This window comes from Solanum stenotomum, chromosome 3, assembly GCF_019186545.1.
Source record: "Solanum stenotomum isolate F172 chromosome 3, ASM1918654v1, whole genome shotgun sequence".
NCBI lineage: Eukaryota > Viridiplantae > Streptophyta > Magnoliopsida > Solanales > Solanaceae > Solanum > Solanum stenotomum.
The window spans coordinates 23,845,657-23,867,698 of record NC_064284.1 but is presented as its reverse complement, the minus strand read 5'-3'; the positions used below and the strand labels follow the sequence as shown (position 1 = coordinate 23,867,698).

At 36.5% G+C, this 22,042-nt stretch overlaps 1 protein-coding gene across 2 annotated transcripts in view; it reads right to left on the bottom strand.

Moving 5' to 3' along the window:
• Positions 1–1,100: 1,100 nt before the first annotated feature.
• LOC125860734 (exocyst complex component SEC10b-like) overlaps positions 1,101–22,042 on the bottom strand; it is a 28,469-nt gene continuing 7,527 nt past the window's right edge. The window contains exons 2-25 of one of the 2 annotated variants that reach the window (XM_049540753.1): positions 20,535–20,641; positions 20,172–20,429; positions 20,012–20,086; positions 19,535–19,636; positions 19,171–19,221; positions 18,944–19,049; positions 17,248–17,367; positions 13,308–13,399; positions 12,836–13,001; positions 12,676–12,752; positions 12,228–12,326; positions 12,037–12,127; positions 9,686–9,771; positions 8,894–9,067; positions 8,092–8,145; positions 6,920–7,045; positions 6,713–6,805; positions 6,417–6,563; positions 6,135–6,232; positions 5,767–5,851; positions 4,785–4,843; positions 2,512–2,610; positions 2,342–2,425; positions 1,101–1,584 (exon numbers count right to left, since the gene is read on the bottom strand). In XM_049540753.1, coding sequence (XP_049396710.1) covers positions 1,506–1,584; positions 2,342–2,425; positions 2,512–2,610; positions 4,785–4,843; positions 5,767–5,851; positions 6,135–6,232; positions 6,417–6,563; positions 6,713–6,805; positions 6,920–7,045; positions 8,092–8,145; positions 8,894–9,067; positions 9,686–9,771; positions 12,037–12,127; positions 12,228–12,326; positions 12,676–12,752; positions 12,836–13,001; positions 13,308–13,399; positions 17,248–17,367; positions 18,944–19,049; positions 19,171–19,221; positions 19,535–19,636; positions 20,012–20,086; positions 20,172–20,429; positions 20,535–20,636 — 2,523 coding nt within the window. In that variant the 5' untranslated portion in view covers positions 20,637–20,641 and the 3' untranslated portion in view covers positions 1,101–1,505. The remainder of the gene's footprint in view (positions 1,585–2,341; positions 2,426–2,511; positions 2,611–4,784; positions 4,844–5,766; positions 5,852–6,134; positions 6,233–6,416; positions 6,564–6,712; positions 6,806–6,919; positions 7,046–8,091; positions 8,146–8,893; positions 9,068–9,685; positions 9,772–12,036; positions 12,128–12,227; positions 12,327–12,675; positions 12,753–12,835; positions 13,002–13,307; positions 13,400–17,247; positions 17,368–18,943; positions 19,050–19,170; positions 19,222–19,534; positions 19,637–20,011; positions 20,087–20,171; positions 20,430–20,534; positions 20,642–22,042) is intronic. The other variant, XM_049540752.1, reaches the window with a different exon arrangement.

Sequence of the window (22,042 nt, the reverse complement as noted above, 5' to 3'; positions counted from 1 at the left end):
GTACAGCATTCTTCTACTCTTAAGTAAGTTGAAATATTGCTTCAGAGAATGTTGTATGGGGCTTTGAAATGGAAGTGCTACATTATGAAAGGACTTGTCTGATTATATGGAATGTTGTATAGAAATTTATATATCCTCTTGCCTAGAGTATGATCCCTCATTGTCTTAGGATTAGTTAGCTGCTTACAGATTTTTGTTTGTGTAGAAGAGACTTTTCCCTAATGAAAAGCTGAGTATTTCACCTTAACATATGAAACTCTATTTAGATATATGTCCTGTTCATGCAGCATCCAGCAAATATTGATTTCTTGGTTCCACCATTCTTCTGAATTCTGATAATGATATCTAATGATCTTGCATTTGAGGGTGTGACTAAACGGTTGATGAATTAAGTGAAAATTATGAGCAAGTATCCGATGAAATAGTTGAGGTGAGTTCAAGCTCGCCCTGCTACCACTGCCGTTGTAGAAAATGATAACTAAAAGCTCATATACAATATCATGCAAGACTTGCTGCTCTAGCAATTGAGAAAAAAGAGTATCAAATCATTAGTTGTAACTTGTAGCTAAAAGAGAATTTGTCACTATGGCGCCAACCAGCCAAACAAAGGACAAGAAATATCCCAACTTACTTTTCGCAAGGTAAAAGTTTAGTGTAGTATCTAATTCGCAATACACAAGTTTAGAGAAACTTTACGGTCCAACAAAATTTTTGTAGGAACAAGTCACGTCTCTTACATAACTTTATAGATTCTAAAATCGAACTTACACATCTAAACATAATTTCGATAGGAACTAAGTTGTCTCATAAGGCATAATTTGTGCCTTTGCAAACTCTTTTTTTTTTTTTTTTATGTCAGATATTTTCAACCTCCTTTAATCTGTATGTATGAAATTTGTGCGAATGACCCTTTATTATCCTTGGTTCTGATTAAATACTAAGCAAATCCAAACTAATTGAATACATAGCTTGTCAAGACAAAACTTTCTGCATAAATTCATTTTTTTCCCCAATTATTAATAATTTTTCCTTCAGAAAGATGATTTAGAGATTTAACCACAAGTTAATAATTGGGTAGACTCCGCTGTGAAACATGCACATGGTAAAGAAGATAACCTTTACTACAACAACTTCTATAAAGTATAGGACAATCAGTATCTGTAACAACAAAACCGGTACATTTCTCTCATCTACTTTTAACAATACAACTGCACACCTAGCATATAAACACACTAGTCACAATTAGCAAAACCTTACGCATGTTCGATACCTAGTTCCACAACATACACCAGCAGATCGTGAAGAAAACAATAAATGATGATTACACAGAAGGGGCTAGGGGCTGCATATGAATTTCCAAGGATGAATTACTCTGAATTAGCAACGTTTCTCTATCTTCGAGCTCAGGTAAAAGACGGCAAGTATAGGAGGTGGAAAGCCCTCACCATACAACTGTATAGCTCTATCCAGCTCACCACTATCGTAAAAGCTCATTGACTTTGGTTCTAACTAGAGCTAGGCAATAAGGAGCTGAGTCTCGCTGCAATTTTTGCACTCTTGTAGTCCTCCCGAAGCTGAATGAACCTGGAGTTCATAGAAAACAGAAGCATTCAAAAATATTAAGTCCTTGAGCATATACTCTTTACTGATTGACAATGAGCTTACAAATGGACCCACTTAGGCCTCATTTATTTTTATTAAACTTGCGATATCTAAATCGAAATGCACGTCTATGTATTAAGATGTGCATTAGGTTTTAGATGTCTGAATCAGAATTCATATATGACCACTAAGTTGTATTAAAATCTGAATACTACATAATTAAGACGGTTTGTTTTCTCAACATCTGAATGTATCAAATTTGCCTTTATTTAAAAGTTCATAAATAAAAAAATTCAAATAAATACTAAATTAATCTAATGCTATATCATTAAAATATTCTTAAAAAAATAATATAACAATCAATGTTGATGGCTAGCACTGTCATGGTTGTGGGTGTTGATTGGAGATTGTGTTGGACGATGGTGGTGGTTATGGGTAGTAGCTAGTGGTGATTATGACTAGCAATAGTGATTAATAGTAGTTGTTGATCGTGATGGTGGTGGTAACAAATAATTGTGGTGGACGATAGCGATAACTAATGGCGGTATATAGTGATGGTTGATGGCTGGTAATAGTCAGTAATTGGTTGTAATGATGGCTGGTGGTAATGATTGTAAAGATGGCTAATGGTGGTGATAATACACGATAGACATGTTACACATTTAATTATATGAGAAAATCTGCAGGAGAACAGTCTGTTTATTCTCAGTATACAAGGTTACTTAAACATGATAATTACCTCTGTGCATCTTTCCTAATGCTCGGGGTTCCCTCAAAGAGTGTTGATAGACTTTCAGGTGCAACAATAAACACATTTGCCATGCTGGAAAAAAGATCATAAACCAGGTAATCAGGATTATATCATATTTTGTGGACGGCATTCAATTTTTCAAAAAGCTAGCAACTTACATGCCCAGCTGTTCAAATTTCTCATCAACTGAAGGGGCATTGAAACTACGAACAAACTCCCCATACTCTGTTATATCACGCTTCAAACGCAATCCTCCACTACAATAGACAAAAGAGATATTATGCAATGTACAAGAAAGCACAAACTCGTTTATTCCGTCACCTGTGTCTACTTTGCCATGGTTTCAATTTCAGAAAGAGATACGGAACAGGTAAGAAAAACATCACGAGTGACTGACCAAGTCATAAAACAAAGGAGCGAATTGAGTTTATATAGAAGTGTGCAATTTAATGCACACAGGGATACACAATGACTCTAAATGTGAGTAAACGATAAAGCATTAAAGAGAGTGTGATAGTTATTTTAAATTACTGAGTGTACAGGGGATTTACTTAGCATTGCAAAAAGAAATAGAGGTGCAGCACCCAGAAAACTTGGATTAATCCGAGTAAATGATCCCCTTTGGACTAGTGCCTAGCTTATTGAGAAAAATAAGAGAATATGCTACAAACAATTTACTAGTTAAGCACTGATAACAAGAAAAACAATTCACTAGTTAGTACTTCCTTTTTTAATGACCAAGAAATCTGCTATTTTCATCTTCGGAACTCAGTTGCTATTTGATTCTACCCTCCACCCTTCTCCACTAAAGCACCAGACTTGGTTTACCAGTCATGATTTGAACTAGTGATGTACGCCTACCATACATCCACGCTGTAGTCTGTACTGCCTTCATCACTGAACCAAAGCCCTGGAGCTAGTACTTGTTTCTTTGTAATCTTGATATACATAGTCACAAGAGTACCAAAAAATGATACAAAACTCATGCTTAATCGTTCTCATGCGTGCAACACCTCCCTTTTTTTCTTTCCTTGGTGGAGAAACTGCACAAGCTTTGACTAAAAGATTTTTTTTTATTTTTTTTTTGAAATGGTAAATGTGTATTCCTCACCAAAAAATCTTTTTTTTGACTAAAAGATTTTTTGGTAGGTGAGCTTGACAAACATATTTATTTCCAATTTCTCCAGTCAGACTTAATAATTTGGTCATATATCCAGAGTTCCAACCACTTAACGCCATTCAGATTGTAGAAGCTTTTGTTGAGAACTGTTTTATCATAATATGTGACTGAAACAGTTGGACAATTTTCTGCATAGGAGCTCCACGGATTCCGAATACAGTCATGTACCAAAGAAAAGACCAGATCTGCTCAACACACATAGAATGAAAAATAGAAGATCTGGAACATAAGAAAGCTGACTCGAAATCTACAAATCTTTTATTTATCCATGTCATTGCATGGCATGAACTGTAGATAGTTTCTTACTTTAGCTTTAGGCAAGTCATAAAAAAAATATGGAGAAGTCTAATTGTCCTCAATATATAGAACATCTCTTCAGGACGTCTCAGCAAACTTATCTCCACATCCCATAGGACAGAATTGTGGAAAGCAATAATGAATTGAAGAAAAGCAGGTTAAAGAGGGTTGAATTGGGCATAGAACTGGGCTAAGTTGAAGATTGTTTTAAAATGGATTAATGATTAAACGGATTAAAATTTAACCCCTTTTTAAAAGAACTGGGGGTAGGGAAAGGAGAAATGGAGGTGGGGGATTACAAGAAGGGGGAATCGAACCATCACCAACAGAGTCAACCCATAAAATTTTGGGAGGGTAAAAAATATTTGGGCCAAATTTGACACCCCTAAATATGAGCTTAACTAGAACAACATGACCAGTAAGGGTTTATTTTACCGACTCCAAATTGCTTTGGATTTGAGACGTAGCGTAGTTTGTTGTTGTTCTTGTTGAGTATTGATGGTGCTTTTCAAAATGTTTTTACTTCTTAACCCAAGAATGATCCTTGAAGCATCAGTACACAAGTTGATGCGTGACTATAAACAGAAGGAGATGAAGGTAATCTCGTGTCTGGCCTTTAATCTATTAGCAAAAACATCACAACTATTGAACTTCATGAAACTAGATTCCCACCTGGTTTACAATCTACCGAATAGAGACTTTATATTTCTTTAATTTCTATAATGTTGAAATGACACAAACATCAGAAATTTCTCTTTTGGCTTTATGCAATAGAAATATTAGCTGGCAGATAGCTTTCTAAACTCACTGACACTAGTGGAAGTATAAGCATTAGCTTGCTATAGGCAGGGAACTATTCCTACTATGGATCTTATAAGTCACTATGTAATTTTTGCAACTCCAATTTTATTAACTTCAAGAAGCAGCAATAACAGCAATACCGAAAGGAAGTACCTTGCATTGAAGGTGAACTTTTGCCAATGATTAAGCAAGCCTTTGTGTAAACGATTCCCCTATTAAAAGAGAAAAACATACACCATATTGTTACCAGAAATTTTGATTCTAAGAACTACAAACTGGAAAAAATTGCAGATAATGTAATCAGCTGTATCAACACAACACATTGTGGACAGCTGTAAAACAGCTGTAGACAGCCTAAATATTAACATGTTCCCGACAGTCAAAAAACAATAACATGGTGTCGCAGAGAAATTCTCCTTCTATTTTAAAACGCAGGTTTAGTAGTTTAAGTCGCTTGGAGCTTCCATTTGTTAGAATTTTTGAAAGTTACGGGCTATGGCATGTTTAAGGCCATCTTAATATATTCATGTAAATAAAACCAATAACAATAGCAACAACTATACCTCAGTCCCAACTCCCAAATAAGTTGGGGTCATTTATATGAACTTTCACTCACCATGCTATTCCATTTAAACCCATCTCATGCCAACATTATGCAAATACAAATAAGAAGTAATAGAAATTCTCTATATTTCCTAAACGTATAAATATCTTAAAAGCTAAGCCATTCCTAGAAAGCATAGGACCTAGTGAAAGTGTCAACATGTCTATAACATGTTGTCAACCAATAGGTATCGCCTATATAGATCCTTTTCTTCCCACCCATCTTTCACTAAGTTTGCATTGATCCCCAGAAATTGTATGTCCTCAAAGACAACTTCCTTCCATCTGATTTTAGGTCTACTTGCCCTCTTTTAACACCTACACTCACCGTGGTGACGTGGTCCATGTAAATAAGACTAAAAAAGAAATAAAACAATTAAAGCATTAACCAGTAGGATCAAGGAACACCTAGCATTACTTGTAGAATAAGATGGAGCAATATCAAGCAAATAACTTAACACACTGAACATTGTCAGCATTTAGGGGTCAGACTAGGATATAAGCGTATGCAGAAATAAGAACAGGAATATACCAATTCAGTCAAAAAGGCTTGTTTGTTAAGCCCTTCCAGCGCTGTGAATGCCGATTCAAGCACCCTTGAAAGGTATGCAACAACTCTGATAAAGGGAGAAGCCGTAAGAATACAGGAAATATCCTTCAGAAAAGAAAAAAAAAACTTAAGATGTATTACGAGGGAAAGAGACAAGAAAATATATGAAAGGCCAAACACTATGCATAGGAGATTTCGGACTCCAATGCATTCTTGACATATTTAGAATGGCGTGTGTTGATATTTTGAAAGCCAGTTAAATAATAGGCAGCTTAATATCCTTCCAGAGATCATCTTATTATAGTTTCTCTACTCTACATGGCATAAGTAAAGCTTAAATTAGTTCAGACTTTGAACAAGCTTGCGTTGGCCGATGGTCAGGGACAATGCTGTCATCAGGTGATCGATAATCTGCGACCTTTTGTTCAGTTGACAGTACGCGTTCCACCTGAGAACAGTCAAAGAAAGTGTAACCTAATATCAAACGTAAACTTTGATCTGAAAGGAAACAAAATAGAATCTGAGAAATTCAAAACGACTGATAAAAGGTGCCATTGTGATTGTAATAATGAGGCCAAGTCCCACATAAGACTACCACAACCGTCAAACACATTCAATGTTACAAATCAGACCTCTGCCATAACAGTTTCAATGCACTGCTGAAGCCCCTTATAAGCAGCACCCTCTGCACTTGACATAGCTGTAGCCATTTCTTCACAGGAAGCAGCATGCGCACCATCCACAGGTAGTAAAAGTCGAGATATAGAGTTCGCAAAATACTGAAGAAAAGGAGTTCAATGAGAACCCAAAAAGAGACAACATGAGATTGTGTTTATTTTTCTTTAAAACTGGTAAATTTGTACATGAGATTGTGTTATATTTTAATCACAAAGATTTTCACTAGTTCACTAGCATCAAACCAACATACTTGCTGCACAATAGCCACACTGCTCCCACAGCGTTGCACAGAAACCATAAAAGATCTGAAACTGCTTTCACCAGCAGCAGCTGCTGCTTCTGCCTAAATACCACAGATGATATGGTTAAATCAGCTAATCTATGACTGTATACTCATGCACAAGGAAAATTTACATATTTTTCAGACTGTAGTAGGCATGAATGCCGAAGTAATTACCGCGGAAGCAGCTGCAGCAGCAACCCTTCGACTTACACTAGGAAGTACAAATCTTTCCCTTAAAGCAGCAGCCTCAGTGAGACTGTCTCTGGCTCTTTCAAGACCTTCAGTTATGTATATGCTCACCTGCAAGAGTTGGAATAAGGCAGCTAATGATACCACGTAAAAATGACAGAGAACAATGGCAGAACTATCCTCCCTCATTGAATATGCTACATTACTAATGCAAGGTAGTTAAGTAGGAAAGGATCCATACATAAATTCCAGTCTCCAAAAAGTAGAAGAAATAAAAGGATATCTATGTACAATGAATTACACTCAACCTCCCAAAATAGTAATATTCAATTACATAGTCCGCATGCCAAATGAAAATAACGTAAATACTTCCAGCTAGAGCCATTAAAATGGGCTTAGCCCATGGGGCCGGCCCAACCCAACCCGCTACCGGGGTAGGGTTGGGATATGATTTTTCAAGCCCATTTAAAACTAGGGCTTATAAGCCCAGCCCAAATAAGCCCATGGGCCAAAGCTATTTATATAAGGGTAACTTACAAAAATCTCACTAGTGTATGAGCTAATCACTTAGATGCACATTATGTTGTAATATTACGAATCTTACCAGATTTTGGACACTTTGGTGCGTCCAGATACATATAACTCGGGATACATGGACTCAAAATTATGTAATTTATTCTAGATACACTCTATCCAAGTGGATTCGCATATATCTAATTAGATACATAGACAAATCCCGCACCCTCGCCTCCCTCCCATCTCGCTCGCCACTCTATATGGGATGCATCACACCAGATACATGTATCTCGCGTATCTAGCATCCTAGATACATGTTAATCACACTGAATTTTTTGCTACTGTTATTGAAACAACACCATTGTTTGTCATATTTAATTTGAAAATCTTTTCATTTTCTTTAAGTTAGAGAATTTTAAGTTTATAAAAAAAAGAAGGGCTAGCCCCCCCAGCTTGCGACCCTTCTAGGGTTGGGTTGGGTTGAGCATTTTTCAGGCCCTTTCAAATAAAGGACCGGCGCGCCCTAGCCTATCAAATTCCTTGGCTCGCGAGGCTTGGGCCTGGTGGGGCTGGGCTGGCCCTTTTTGACAACTCTACTTCCAGCAGAAACAAACTTTGAAATAGAAAGGTCGTGAACTTACTTGGTCCAGAAGGCATGTAAAAACAGCCCTTACATTAGCAGCAATTGCAGCAGGCTGTACAAAAAAATTAACAAGCAATTAGTTCAATCCTGTAGGTCTTAAACGAATCAGTTTGGATCAATATCAAAGGCAGAGGACAAGGACTGCACCAGTCTACAGGAAACAGACAACATGACATTTGATTATTTTAATCCTCTAACATGACCGATAAACTTATCAGAAAAAATGTTGTCTTTAGTCTTCTTTAGAACTGTTCACTAATTAATTCACTTTGTGTGTGTGTGTGTCTCTGTAGCATTCAGGCTCAATACAATATATATTCTCTTGGATCTTCCACCTAGCTAATTTTATAAATCAGGAAGCTGTGCCCAACCATCTCAAAGGTATATATGCATTCCAAGAAAGAGTAGGTTGTAGCCAATGCCGTACGCAGAATTTTCCATAAGCGGTGTCACTATTGAATTGGGCCTTACAGGTTCTAAATATTGGGCCAAACTACCAAAAGCCCAAAACTGCATTTGCAAAAAAAAAAAAAAAAAGAGGTTGTGCAGGTTTGATCCCGCAACTCTCACGCAAAAGTTGGAACACCCATGACCCAACCACCAAGCTACTGAGTAACATTGATACAAACAGAGTCCTTTTAACATTTCTACCTTTCATAATTGTTTTATTTATTACTTTTATAGGTATATCTAGTTAAAAAAAATCAACGAAACGGTGTCACGTGACACCCCTTGGACCAACGTAAATCCTTCCCTGGTTGTAGCTCCCTGCAACATCCTGAAACATATGTCACATATACCTGTGATGAAAACAAAGTGCATCTGGATACTGCTTCTTCATTCCAACGAACAAACTCTGTCACCACAGTAACAGAAATTTGCTGGTGAGAGGATGCCATTGAAGCACCTTTTGAGCGTCCAATTGTCCCAGATGACTCGGAGGATTGCTGGCCTTCAGCACGTAGCTCCTCCATCTGCAAGGTATAACCAAAGTGTGTTAACGCTAGTTCATGAGTAAGAATCAGTATAATGATATTTTATCAGTGGAATGCTTCATAAACACCGAGTTCGGCAACTTGTTGCAAGTTTATGGCACTAATAATGATCTTTTTCTTCTAACAATGTACCTCCCGAAGTTCAAAATTGCTTAATGGTTTTCAGAAAAACATGAGTCAGCTATGTACATTACTTTATCATACAAATAGATTAGGTAAGAATCCACCCAACGTAGTCCTATTGAAACTTATTTGGGCTCTGCAAGGAAATAATCTCAAGCTTTCCACAACCTGCTGACACAGCCAATTGACAGTCCATAAATCTTATCCCTTTCTCTCTTCAGACTCCAGTTTATTACTTATATATATATATATATATATATATATCACCATCATCATCATCATAACCAAATAAATTACTGGAAAGCAGATATGTTAACATTTAGAGTGTTATTTCCAGAGTTATTTATCTCTATGCTGTAGAGGTGTCTTGATAAATTTTTCTTCTGCAAGTTAGACCAAAAGGAAAGAGAGAACTAGACAGAGATATATCCTAAAATTAAGATGATGGACAACTAAGAGACAGACTGTCCCAACCTTAGCTTTGTAGAGTTGTCTAAGAGAGGCCTGCTCGTACTCGATGTATATGTCTTTGTGGGGTAGAAACAGGGATTCTGTTAAACCTGTCCAGAAGAAAAACAACATGAGATTGTAATGCACAAACACCAAAGTCACGATCAAGTACAACAGAAGCTAAGGTGCAACCATATTTAAACAGTAGAAAACTTCTTCAACAAAAAGTGTTGCAGTGCAATTATGCTTGATTTTACCAATCAAAATCTTTCTGTACATTTTTTTTTTTGTGGAAGTAAGATGTTATATGAGCATGGCATATTCTGTACTTTTTGGGAACTCAAGCAGATAGAATGACAGGAAAGCACAAGAAAGGTCAGGTTTTAGATTTGATATTACATCCACATATTCTCCATTGTAGTTAGTTCTATTTTAACTAAAGATAACTATGTCAGCAACTAGGAAGAGTAGCATTCAATGTTAGAATGCTAAAGGTTAAATTAGAATATTAGAAGTGCCCAGTTCTAAAGTAAGGTATTCTCCAACATTGGACAGATAACATATGTGTATCGTGATTGACACCAATAAAGACTAAAGAGGTGTGTCTTTTATTTATCCAATCACTGAATCATCAGTATCTCTTCTTCTCTTATTTTCTCATATGGTATCAATCCTCTACAATCTAGGTAAAGATCCAAGTACTTCAGTCTACTGGGAAGGTCAGCTGACTAAAGTTTTTCTGTTCTTTTACACCGTTGGTAAAGGTTCCTAAAGAAGCACACTTCAGCCCTGAAGCATGGTGAAGCCCATGTTGGGTGCTTCACCTTGCTTAATAGGCGCTTTAGGTCAAGGTGCTAAGGTGTGTGCAACCTCACCAACGGGGGTTTCTGTCTTCAAGGGCACAACAACATATATAAATAATTTAACTATAGATTTTCCATTCTTTTGTCCAAATAATCATTTCTTGTATTTATAGTTACATTTTCTTGCATTACATTTCTTTTTTTTGTTCTCTCTTCATTGGTGGTTTTTCTGCGGTTAGCCTATAGTTTGATTGCATTTAAAGCTCCAACATACTTAGACGCTTTTTTACTTTTCACTTTTCACTAATTTGCTCTTTTATAATTTTAGTACTGATACTGTAAAGATGGATCTTGGGCCCAACTCAACCCCAAAAGCTAGCTCATGAGGGGAGGATTGTCCAAGTCCATATAAGAGACCAAATTCCCATCCCTTATCCGATGTGGAATTCTTAACACTCCCGCGCACGCCCAGACCTTGTCAACTGGAGCGTGGACACTATAATATGGCGAATAAAGAATTGGGATGGGTCTGGCTCTGATACCATATAAAGATGGATCTTGGGCCTATATCAACCCCAAACTAGCTCATAAGGGGAGGATTGTCCAAGTCCTTATAAAGAGACCAAATTTTCATCCCTTTTCCGATGTGGGAATTCTTAACAGATACCATGCTAGCGGAACCACTCTTAATTTCGGTGAACATTTCAGTCTACTGTGCTCTTTTTTCCTGAACGTTCTAGCAGCACACACATTTTTTTATGAAGAGAAGTCGCGTGAGTCTGTTTTGCATAAGTTTTAAAATTAACCTTAGATTCTCGCTTTTCTCTCTAAAGCGCAGAGCTTCTCGCTTCGACACCAAAAGCGCATGCTTTCTTTTCCTCCTGCGCCTCGCTTCAGTGGCAGAGAAGCGCTGAAGCTCGCGCTTTTAATAACACTGGTTGGTAGTTCCTTCAACGATCTATAAACGAGCAGGCTTCAGTAGCCCAATTCTACCTTCTTTTTTCCCCATACAATAATTGAAAATATCCAATCTTCTTTCTTTTGCTTCTACCTCCCATTCAATTAATTGATCTTCTTCCTTTACGCCAGAAGGAAAAAATCAAAAGAAAGAACTTCTCTGTCATCTTTTTTCACAACCGAGTAGATCAAACTTATTAGCTGCTTATTCTTCTGCTACTTTTTAGTTGTTTTCTAGCAATCTTCAGTGTTTTTTCACTTCCTCGAGACGAGAAAAATGAACTGTCTGCAAGTGAATTGGGGTAAATCTTTTTTTTTACATCCAATAGCAATACCTTCTAGTGTAGCGCTTTAGACATTCGTCACAGCCCTTATTGTTTCCTCATCTTAGTTAATAAAGCTATTTCAGAGTCACGACACTGACAAAAAATTTTGGGGCTTGTACATGTCTCCATAAAAGTGCATCTCAAAATATTATTTTGGAGCAATATTTGGTCCAAATGAAAAGCAGTTATATGCAGATCTTTGTATCTTCACTTGAATCTCCCATCACATTTACACAATAAAAATTCAACCAGATGTTTGCAAGGATGAGATGATGGAAAGTATTTCTACCTTCAACATCCAAGTCGCCACACCCTACACCACGCAAGTCTCTAGCAAGCTCTTGTGTCTTCTCATATGCCACGGCTAGCAATCTGAGATACTGAATGCACAAAAATGAATAAAAAAGGATAAATTAGTGGCTCGTGTTTTTCCCTCAAGGTCTGTACGAACAGAAGAAAATTCATTGTCATGTTACTCACTAATATAAGTCCTCCTTCTTCCATGGGAGGTGGACTAACAAGAGACGGTTTCAGTAAGAGTTTCTCAAGTAGCTTTGGAACACGATCCTCCAAGACACGCTGAACAACCACCACGGATTAGTCACTATATAACAATTCACAATACAGTTTTTACAGTGACACATTCGGCAATCATTTTAACTTGAATGGCAACACCAGAATCAATAGAGAATAGAAGATGGCTTAGAGGAAGCTCAAAACATCTATAGGGAACAATGTTCAGAAAAAACACTAAATTTTCATAAGAAAGTAGTATGCTAAGTCATCTAGCAAGAAAATTTTTAGCAAAATCACTCTGCCCATATTCTGAGCTAGCTTGTTTTATTACTGGCATGCACCATCACACCAGAAGAAGATAATTCAACAACTAACTACCTCAAGCACAACGCCAGTAATAATACAACCATACCTGAACTAGTATTGACATTACATCATTTGGGGACGGAAAAACAGCTGCTATTGTGGCTGCTTCTTTGCGCACAGTCTCTGAAATTAAATCCAAGGCATCAAGAGGCATGAATTGAAAAGAAAACCACTTTTCGATTCAGATCAATTTCAGTTTTTATAACCTGTAATCTCTTTAAAAATTGAAGAAAGACCACGTGCAACATTGCTAGGGCTGGGTTGTGCACCCTGATCTCCAAGAACCAATTCAGCATCTGCATTCATGACCTCCAGATCGAACATTGGACATAATCCCACATAGTGTTGCATAGCACTGGTACCCCGGTTAAACTGATTTCCAACATTAATATGTCAAAATCAGAAAAAGTTTCTGAATGTATATAACCTAGAATCCGATGCTGAATTCTAAGTAAACAACGAAAATTTCAGATGGCACTCAAAAGGGAAGCAACCAACATGATCTAGAATGAAAAAGTAAATAACAATTCTCATAAAGCTCCATGTTATCTGTACACTTTCTTTTTTAAAAAATCATGATCAGCTGCACCTTATCACAGTTGTTCCGTAGAACAACTTTACACATGGAGATTTCACCTGAGGAACAAAATGATAGGTCTACATAATTTACTTGTTTACCTGTGACAAAATTTTAGCACATTCCCGCATTGTAGACAGCTCACGTTTCTGTGAAGCCAAATCAAATCGAGATAGTAATCTGTTTTCCAGCTCTACACCACAAAATAAGAAAAAAACTTAATCTGTCCTTTAACAAGAAAGCAAACTCTATTGAATTGTAAGTAAAAGGCAAGGAAGAAAATTAAGTATGGATAATGAGAGTTCTCACTTCTTTCTTTTAATCAGTAAGTTACCACAGTTTCTATAAATGTTATTTTCTCAACATCATCATTCTATAAATCGTGCATACCATATATACTATCAATCAATCAACTACGTCTAAATTCTAAATTATTTGGTGTCAACTTTATGAATCCTCTGTATTTACTCCATTCTATCAGGTCTATTTCTTTCGCATGCAAGATCGGTAGATAACTTGTTTCCTAGGGAAAATTAAGGGTTAATATCTAGTGGTATTCTAAATCTCACTTATTCTTACATGTACATATATGTCTTTAAATAGAATAGCAAGACTTTATGAACAAATCTAATGTAAATATAACAACAACTAAGTCTAAACATTTAAAGCAGAAGGAAAACAAGGAAGAGTAAAAAAAGTAACTGCCAAACACAGGAGAACATTAACAGCGGAAACCTTCCCCAGTACCACCTAAGACAGATCTGAAATTGCAGTACTATGTGTCCGACTCATAAAAAAACGCATGAAAGAAAAGACGGACTTCATATAATGGTTTCTATCTCAGTTCATACTAATATCACTTTCAACTATATGGTTAAAACAGATAACAGTTACCAATTTCAAAAAATATATGGTTAAAACAGATGCATAAAAATTAAGATCTCTGTCAATTTTGTTGTGTACTTATTGAAAAAAAAAAAAAACACTAGCACTCTGAGCTACATCAATTCTGACTTATAAGGGGTCATTATTAGCATACCTCATACATATATATATTTTGAGAAGGCATGTGTCTACATATAATTTTTTGAGAAGGCATACCTCAATGCATATATTTATCAACTTCTTTTCTCTTTGCCCTTTTTCTTTTGGTTGATAACAGTATTATAGGGGTTAACTTGTTGGCACCTAGATTAACCAACTGAAAACCTGCTACCTCCAACCAACACAACTCTAGGGTTACTCTAATTTGTCCTCATATCGATCAAGATTAGACAAGTGGAAAGATACATTCCCATTTGGTGTCCTATGTGATGAGAATGCACCACCAAGAGTTGAGACTTAAAGGTAAGTTTATGGAATGGTTGTCAGACCAACTATGTTGTATGGAGCAAAGTGTTTGCCAGTCAAGAACTCACACGTCCAGAAAATGGAAGTAGCAAAAATAAGGATGCTTAGATGGATATGTGGGCACACTAAGAGAGACAAGATTAGGAACGAGGATATACCGGGCAAGGTGGGGATGGCCTTCATGGTGGAGATGTGGGAAGCAAGACTGAGATGGTTTTGGCATGTGAAGAGGAGGAGGAGCACAGATGCAACAGTAAGGAGGTGCGAGAGGTTGACGGCGATAGTATTAAAGAGAGGTATAGGTACTCCGAGGAAGAATAGGAGAGAGGTGATTACACATAACATGGCACATCTACAACTCATCAAGGACATGATCCTAGACAGGAGGGCATGAAGTTCGAGGATTAAGGTAGAAGGTTCGTAGGTAGTCGAGCAATTTCTCTCTTTTCTCTGGGTCAGAGGATGGTTCTAGTCAAACATGGTATTATTAGTATCATTCTACCATTTTCTTACTCTTCAATTCTAACACTATTGTTGTTTATTTTGCTTTGGTTATCTTTACTCTTTTTGCTATAAATACTTATTTTTTTCTTTGATATTTTCATCATAGCTTGTTTTACTCATGTATTTTTCAAAACTATTTAGAAAAATGTTTTTCTTGAGTCGAGGGTCTATCGTAAACAACCTCTCGACCCCGCAGAGTTAGGGGTAAGGTATGCATAAACCCCACCCTTGTCAGATCCTACTTGTGGGATCACACTGGGTATGTTGTTGTTGTTGTGATTGGCTCAAAGAGTTGTCTCTAGATGAATTTCTCGTCATAAGAAGTAAGTGCTAGAGATGTGGTGTGATGTTTTGCATTCAAGGCCTTTGGTAAAGCTACTAAAGGTAGATCCAGGGGGTTTCAAATAAATCACAATATACAGAGCATCAACAGCGCCAACCAATGTAAGTGACAATCAAAGGAGAGCTAAAAGTTTGAAGAAGCATTTTGGCAAGGTGTAGGTTAATATCACTTTTCATTATGCAGCCGTGAGTATCCGCTACAAAACCTTACCTATCAGAAGTTGTTGCTCAAAACAAATTAAAAAAAGAAATCTCACAAACCAAACAAAAAAAAAAAAAAAACCACGAATAAAGGAAATAAAACAGGATAAAGCTCAAAGAATTCCTTTAACTGAATACATAGCTCTAGTGCTCGACCAGCTACTCAAATTTAACCTAGCACATAAGCAATTAAAATAGTTATATTTGATTTAATAATTCTATTCTAAATTAAAAATGAATAAGTAAATAAACAAAAACCAACATGGTCAAACCCAAATAGCTCACAGAAAGGCCTCCCTAAGTTAACAACCCAAGTCTAGTTTCCTTCTGTCTTAGCTATCCACTCATCACTTGGTATATCTCACTATCTTTTCGATAAATCCCAAATTTCTATATACTTTTCATGAATCGTGATTTTTTCCTTTTAATTAAGCTTTGAACATTGTACTATTTAAAAGTTAACACACTGGTCACAGGTTATGAAATTCTTTGTTCTTTTTCTCTTTCGTTTTACACTTGGTAAACCTGACTCCTTTCCCACAAACCCCCTCTATTTTTCCCACTTTTTTCCTTGGTGACGGGAACACCACCCTCAAGGTTGGAGGTGGAGAATACTTTCTACTAGGCTATCCCTACCTTATCCTCATGAAATTTGACCTTGCAACTTAAATTCTTGTCCCTCGATCACCAGTTTTATAATATAAATTTCAGGTTTTGAGATGTTCAATTATGTTTTCACACACTTCAATGAACAGTAATGCTTTATACAACTAATCATGGTTCAAGCATTCAAATACTCAAAATTTTCTTTCGCAACAACCTGCATAAAATGTTACTCAAATTGAAATGACTTCTTAAGACCTTAATTATATAACATAAAAATTGGACCATGAGATATGATCTCTAGTAATCTACCCTTACGAGTATGTCACAGCCAAACTAAGATACTGAAATGGAACTATGTATCAGTATAGCTACTCGCATTAGGTTACAGAGCTAGTGGCATTGGTGTACCTAACTGAAGCTTTCACAAATTCCTGCACCAAACAACCCTTGCCAAAATCAAAACAAACTATAAAACACTTCACTTAGAAAAAGACTAGCGTAACTCAGGACAGTATTTGCCAATTGAACCCCACAGGAGTTAAGTTCAATTGGCAAAGGTTGAGGAACTAGTGTCTTAGGCCACAAGTTTGAGCTTGCGCCAAGTGAACTAATTCTGGTGTTTAAGTGGAGAAGGGTAGAGTGCAGGCCCATCATCTCCGAGTTTCTGGGGCAGCAGTAGGCCTAATAGGTTGGCTCCAGACAGATTTCTCAATCATTAAAAAAAAACACCCAGGACAGTAAAAAGGATTGAACCATATAGTCACTAAGCGCTTGTCTCAAAAATTGGAAGAATCGTTCGTAGGGTTTTGAAGCTTCATATCTGACATTTATAGTGATAGATTTACTTCCTTTACTCAACCACTTAATCTATGGTATGGAGTTCAATCAAGTACCCTGTTCCTTTACAAAAATGCTTCCTGCACTTATTAAGTAGAACAGCAAATGGAGGGTTCAAGGTCTTTAAAATCTGTCTTACAGTTCTAACAAAATAAAACAAGTAGAAGTGGTAGATGGAGAAATAAGTTCCTGATTATGTACCATTGCAGTATTCTTGGAGATTGGCAACAGCAACTTCCAGTCCTCTACTCGCAGTTGCATTACCGACAGCTGATGAGATGGTCATGGTTTGTCCTCCAATATCATCCTCAGCAAATGATCCTAGTATGTATGTGGAAAGATATGTAACTCTTCATAAAAATCAAGGAAAATGAAGAAAAGAAGTCCTAACATGAAGATCCCTGGAAAAGAAGAATATTACTGAATGTAACTGCAACTAGAAGAAGACACTATTGTTACACTCTTGTATACCAAGAAAGAAATCAAAGTCGAGTCCATTTCTTTTATCTAAAGAGGAACATCACGGAAGGAAAGGATAAGAAATCCTCAAACAAAAAAGAGCATTGTGTAAAGTGCATGCCTCAGTAGAATTAAGATATTAAAAAACTAAGTCTAAAGTAATACGAGCAATAAGAAGAATGAAAAGTGATTGAGACAATGCGTCACTGACCAGGACCTGCAAAATCCAACTGTCACACTATACCACTCTCAGATGCGCGCCCCTCCAGTGGAGAATTTATGTGTAAAAAAAGAGTCATGTGAACCCATGGTCATCTGACTAAAATAGATATATTATTTGTTATAATACTTAAATATATCTAGTATTATCTGAAGGCACGATCAAAAGAGATTGAGTGGTTCACTGGTTGAGAGCTAGTCCTAACTCCATCAAGTCAAGGGATCGAATCCCACTTACTGCCATTTGTTTCTTTTTTTAAAAAAAATCTAGAGCAGCCTTCCTTATAAAACTGCCCCCTTCATTTTTGTTTTTTTAATTTCTCTGATGATATTTTTTGTGATAATATAATTAATTATTTGCTCGCCAAGTTGTTGTCATCATAACATAAAAACTTGATTTTTTTTTAAGAAAAAAACAAAAGATATGAATCCTCTAGTCCAATTGTTCCTTTGAAATTTATATCTAATCTTTAAACAATGGTGCACCCGTTGTCTTGAAATCCTAGATTCATCTCTAGCCTGCCCAATCCTCAAAAGAGAACGTAAAAAGGAAACGAGCAGCAGGATATTCGCATCAGCTATTCTATTATGCTATTTACCAAAAATATGGCAAATCCCTCAGTAATGGAAAACATCTGCAGAATGCAAACCATTACACATTTTAAGGCACTGGGCCAAAATAATTTGTCGTTCACAAAGTCTCGTATGATTATGAGATGATAATACAGAGATACAGATCTTATGCCATGGAAACCTCATGGGAAGACAAAGTGTTAGCTTTGGGTAGTCTAGGAAGGAAAATCTAAATCCAGGGTCTACACAGGAAAGAGAGAACCCTGCTTCAGGCTGCTCTATGCATTGCTGATTTTTTTCATTTTTAGGAAAAGGGAACTGAACTGGAAAAGAAAGAGGACAAAGACAAGATAGAGAGAAAATAAAGAGATTAGATTCAGGACACTGCTATAGAACTCTAAATTTGAAGTCTACTATATAAACTGTAAATTAAAATTTCAAGGAAAAAAAAAAGGCAAATGACATGTTGGCATCTTTCTTAAAACTAAGAAGCAGACGATTTTCTTCACTTTATACATTGACTAGTAGGTAATAAACACAAGGAGTTAATACAATTGACAGCTGAAACAATCATGGGAAAAAACTTTAGGTAAAGCAAGTGTGATGTTTACAACATGAGAATATCGAGGAAGCATATGGATCTCACTTAATTTTTGAGCAATCGAAGCAGCTTCTGCAACACGACTATCATCAGAAAATAAAGGAGAAAGTTCCATCAGGTCTCCTGGACTGCCATTGAACTCCATCAAGTACTATCAAAGGAAGCAACTAATACTGTCAGTTTTAAAATGAGGATAGAACTTGTTTTACAGCATGAACGAAGTAAGTCAGAAGTTCTTTTGCTAACCGAGAAGTTAACCAGTAAAAGTTTACCTTTATGAGCTCTATCGTCTGACTAGCAACTTCTCTCTGAGCATCTGCACTCTGAACACAAAAGGAGATTCAATATATTCTGAAAATACTAACAGCATTCTCTGATGACATGGTCTTAAACAGCTTGGAAAACAGATCAACATAAAAATTATGGAGTTGAGCAAAAGATTCTCTTTCTTTCTACTCATAAAAGTAGGCATTTCATTATCAGTAGGAGAAACACAAAGTAAAAGTGGAAGAATATTTTTCTGGAAAAAAAATAAGTTGCACTTGACCATAAAATAAAAACATTAACCTTAATCAAGCATCAAAACAAGTGCTTACAAGACTTTCAAAATACAAAGAAGGTATTAAGCAGCTATACCTGTAGATGATCTCCTATTTTGGCAGCCGTTTGACCCACACTAGATATACGCAAGTCCAACCGTGCAAAGCTATCAAACAAGCCGTCTACACCTTTTTCCAGCTGCACAATGCAATGTTCTTAAACTTGAGGCCTTTATTTAGGTAAAAAGAAGCTCCACACAGCATGAAGGATATTGAACACCTTTGGAAGTACACAGGGAAGAGAGAGACACTGATCGAAACAAGTGGATCAACTCTCATTTTCATAAAACAAATTTCAGAAGTATATTGAAAACAGCCCCATACATACTGTGATTTAAAATGTTACTCAACATCATTTTGTCATTATTTATTCTATCAAGACACTTATTATGGGGCAGAGTACAACACAATGAGGTAATTTATTACAAAGATATTTTCCAGAAAAAATATTTCCGATGACTGAAATATTAACTTCATCTCATAATGGCCACGCTACTGAATTCAATACACTAACCTCAGAAAGTGTCTTCCGGTGCTCTGAATCTTGGACAACAACTTCCTTTTTAAGATCACTAAGGTTCCCATCAATCTTTGATTAAATATGAGGGGATTAGAATAAAAGTCATCAGCAGAAGTATTATCTCACTGAATCCACATATAATGCTTTACCATACCTGTTTTCTTAGATCAACCAATTGTTTACAAGAATTCTTAAATAAGGATAATAAAGCATTAACTTCAGGGAATAGGGGGCTTGACAGTCCTTGTGCTGACTTTCCCGCATCTGGTGGTGCTCGCAAATTCCCATTTGGTAGAGCATCACTTCCAACACCATTTCCATGCCCTTCCGCAGAATCTGATTCTTCTTCTTGATAAGAAGGCAATATCTCATTCACCAAGTTACCAAACAAGCCATCAAAGGAGAAGGCCCCCTGCATTTAGTAAATAGAGCACATTGCTGTCAGTTAACTACAAAATTTCTAAAGCTTAAGTTGGCATAATCTTCCAGTCAAATTAAATGGTATCCAAGGCATCACCTTAAAATCATCTATGTCAAGAACAAGCGGATCAGAGTCGGCAGATGCAGATGCAGATCCTGAAAACCTGTCAGCCGTCATTCCATCTCTAGACTCTCTCATCTATTCTAAGTCAAAAGAAAATGGAACCAGAAATTATCTCAGTCATCTTCACTAAATAACTGGATTGAAATCATTTGACAAGCAGGAAAACAAAGTTAAAAAGTAGCATAAAGTTGGTGTACAACAGAAGAACTGTGATCAGTCCTCATTTATTCATTGAAAACAGCTATATGACAGACAACTAACGAAGAAAAAGGTAGCAACAAAAAAAAGTGATTTTTTTACTAATATAAATTATGCAAGGGAAAAACAAAAGCCGCAAGACTTTCAGCAATTTCATACAAAATCAAAATTCAGATGAGATATAAGTGTGCATATTTGTCATTTCCATCTACTAGACCTGCTCTAGACTAACCTTATACTGAGCAGGGACGCTTTTTTACCGATTAAATTCTAATTTTATTAATAAGGGAGAAAAACTCCCGTATATGAGAGGTATACCAAAAAGAGTAACGAATATAGAAAGATATGATTCTCTACGAAAGACATCCAATATTCTACAGAAATGAGAACTTCATAGGTGCAAGCAAAAGACATTAAAAACATGAGGTAACCTCAAATGTACAAAATCAAGCTTTTTCCCTACAAAAATTCTCTTATTTCTCTCCCTCCATATTGTCCATATGAGTGCTTATGAAACAACATGCCATGTCTAGTACCTGGCATAGTCCATTGTATCATGAACTATCTTGAGATCTCCCACCCATACTCATGATGTTCCCTGACAATTCAGTAAGAGATGATCCACATCCTCTTCTAAGTGTTTACCCTTGAGCACAAACCAACATATGTAATCAGAATCCTACTCTTTCTCAAGTTTTCAACCATCAGAATCACACCTCTAACCGCCAACCAAGATAACAAAATTCATCTTTCTTGGCACCATGGGGATTCAAACTAATAGATGAAGGAAACTTGATTTCTCAAACTAGAAATGTACAACAATAACTCCTCACTGAGCAGGGACAGATGTTTGTTCTTACATCACCTTCAACTAAATTCTGATGTCTCATTTAAAACAACCAATACCTTATAGCACTCATCCTAATGTTATGGATATCAATGATACATGTGTTCTTTTTTGAAACTGGTAACATTTGTATTTCATATAGTACTTAGGTAGTACTGAAAAACAATATTTATTTACAAAAGCAGAAAGGAAGTATAATCTATCCAAAAACTGAACCAAATCTAAACGGACCCTAAAACATCTATGATTGACTCAGTTTCATTGGAGTAGACATTTGTACACCAAAAGCAAAACAACAAAATACACTTGAGCTTTACTTCCTGCAGGTTGTTGTTCCTATTCTCAAAACATCTATCGTTCTCTCCCTCCATATAGTCCACCAAAAACAAGCAGGGATCATCCTCCATCTTTCTCTGTTTGTAGCCCCAACTCCAGC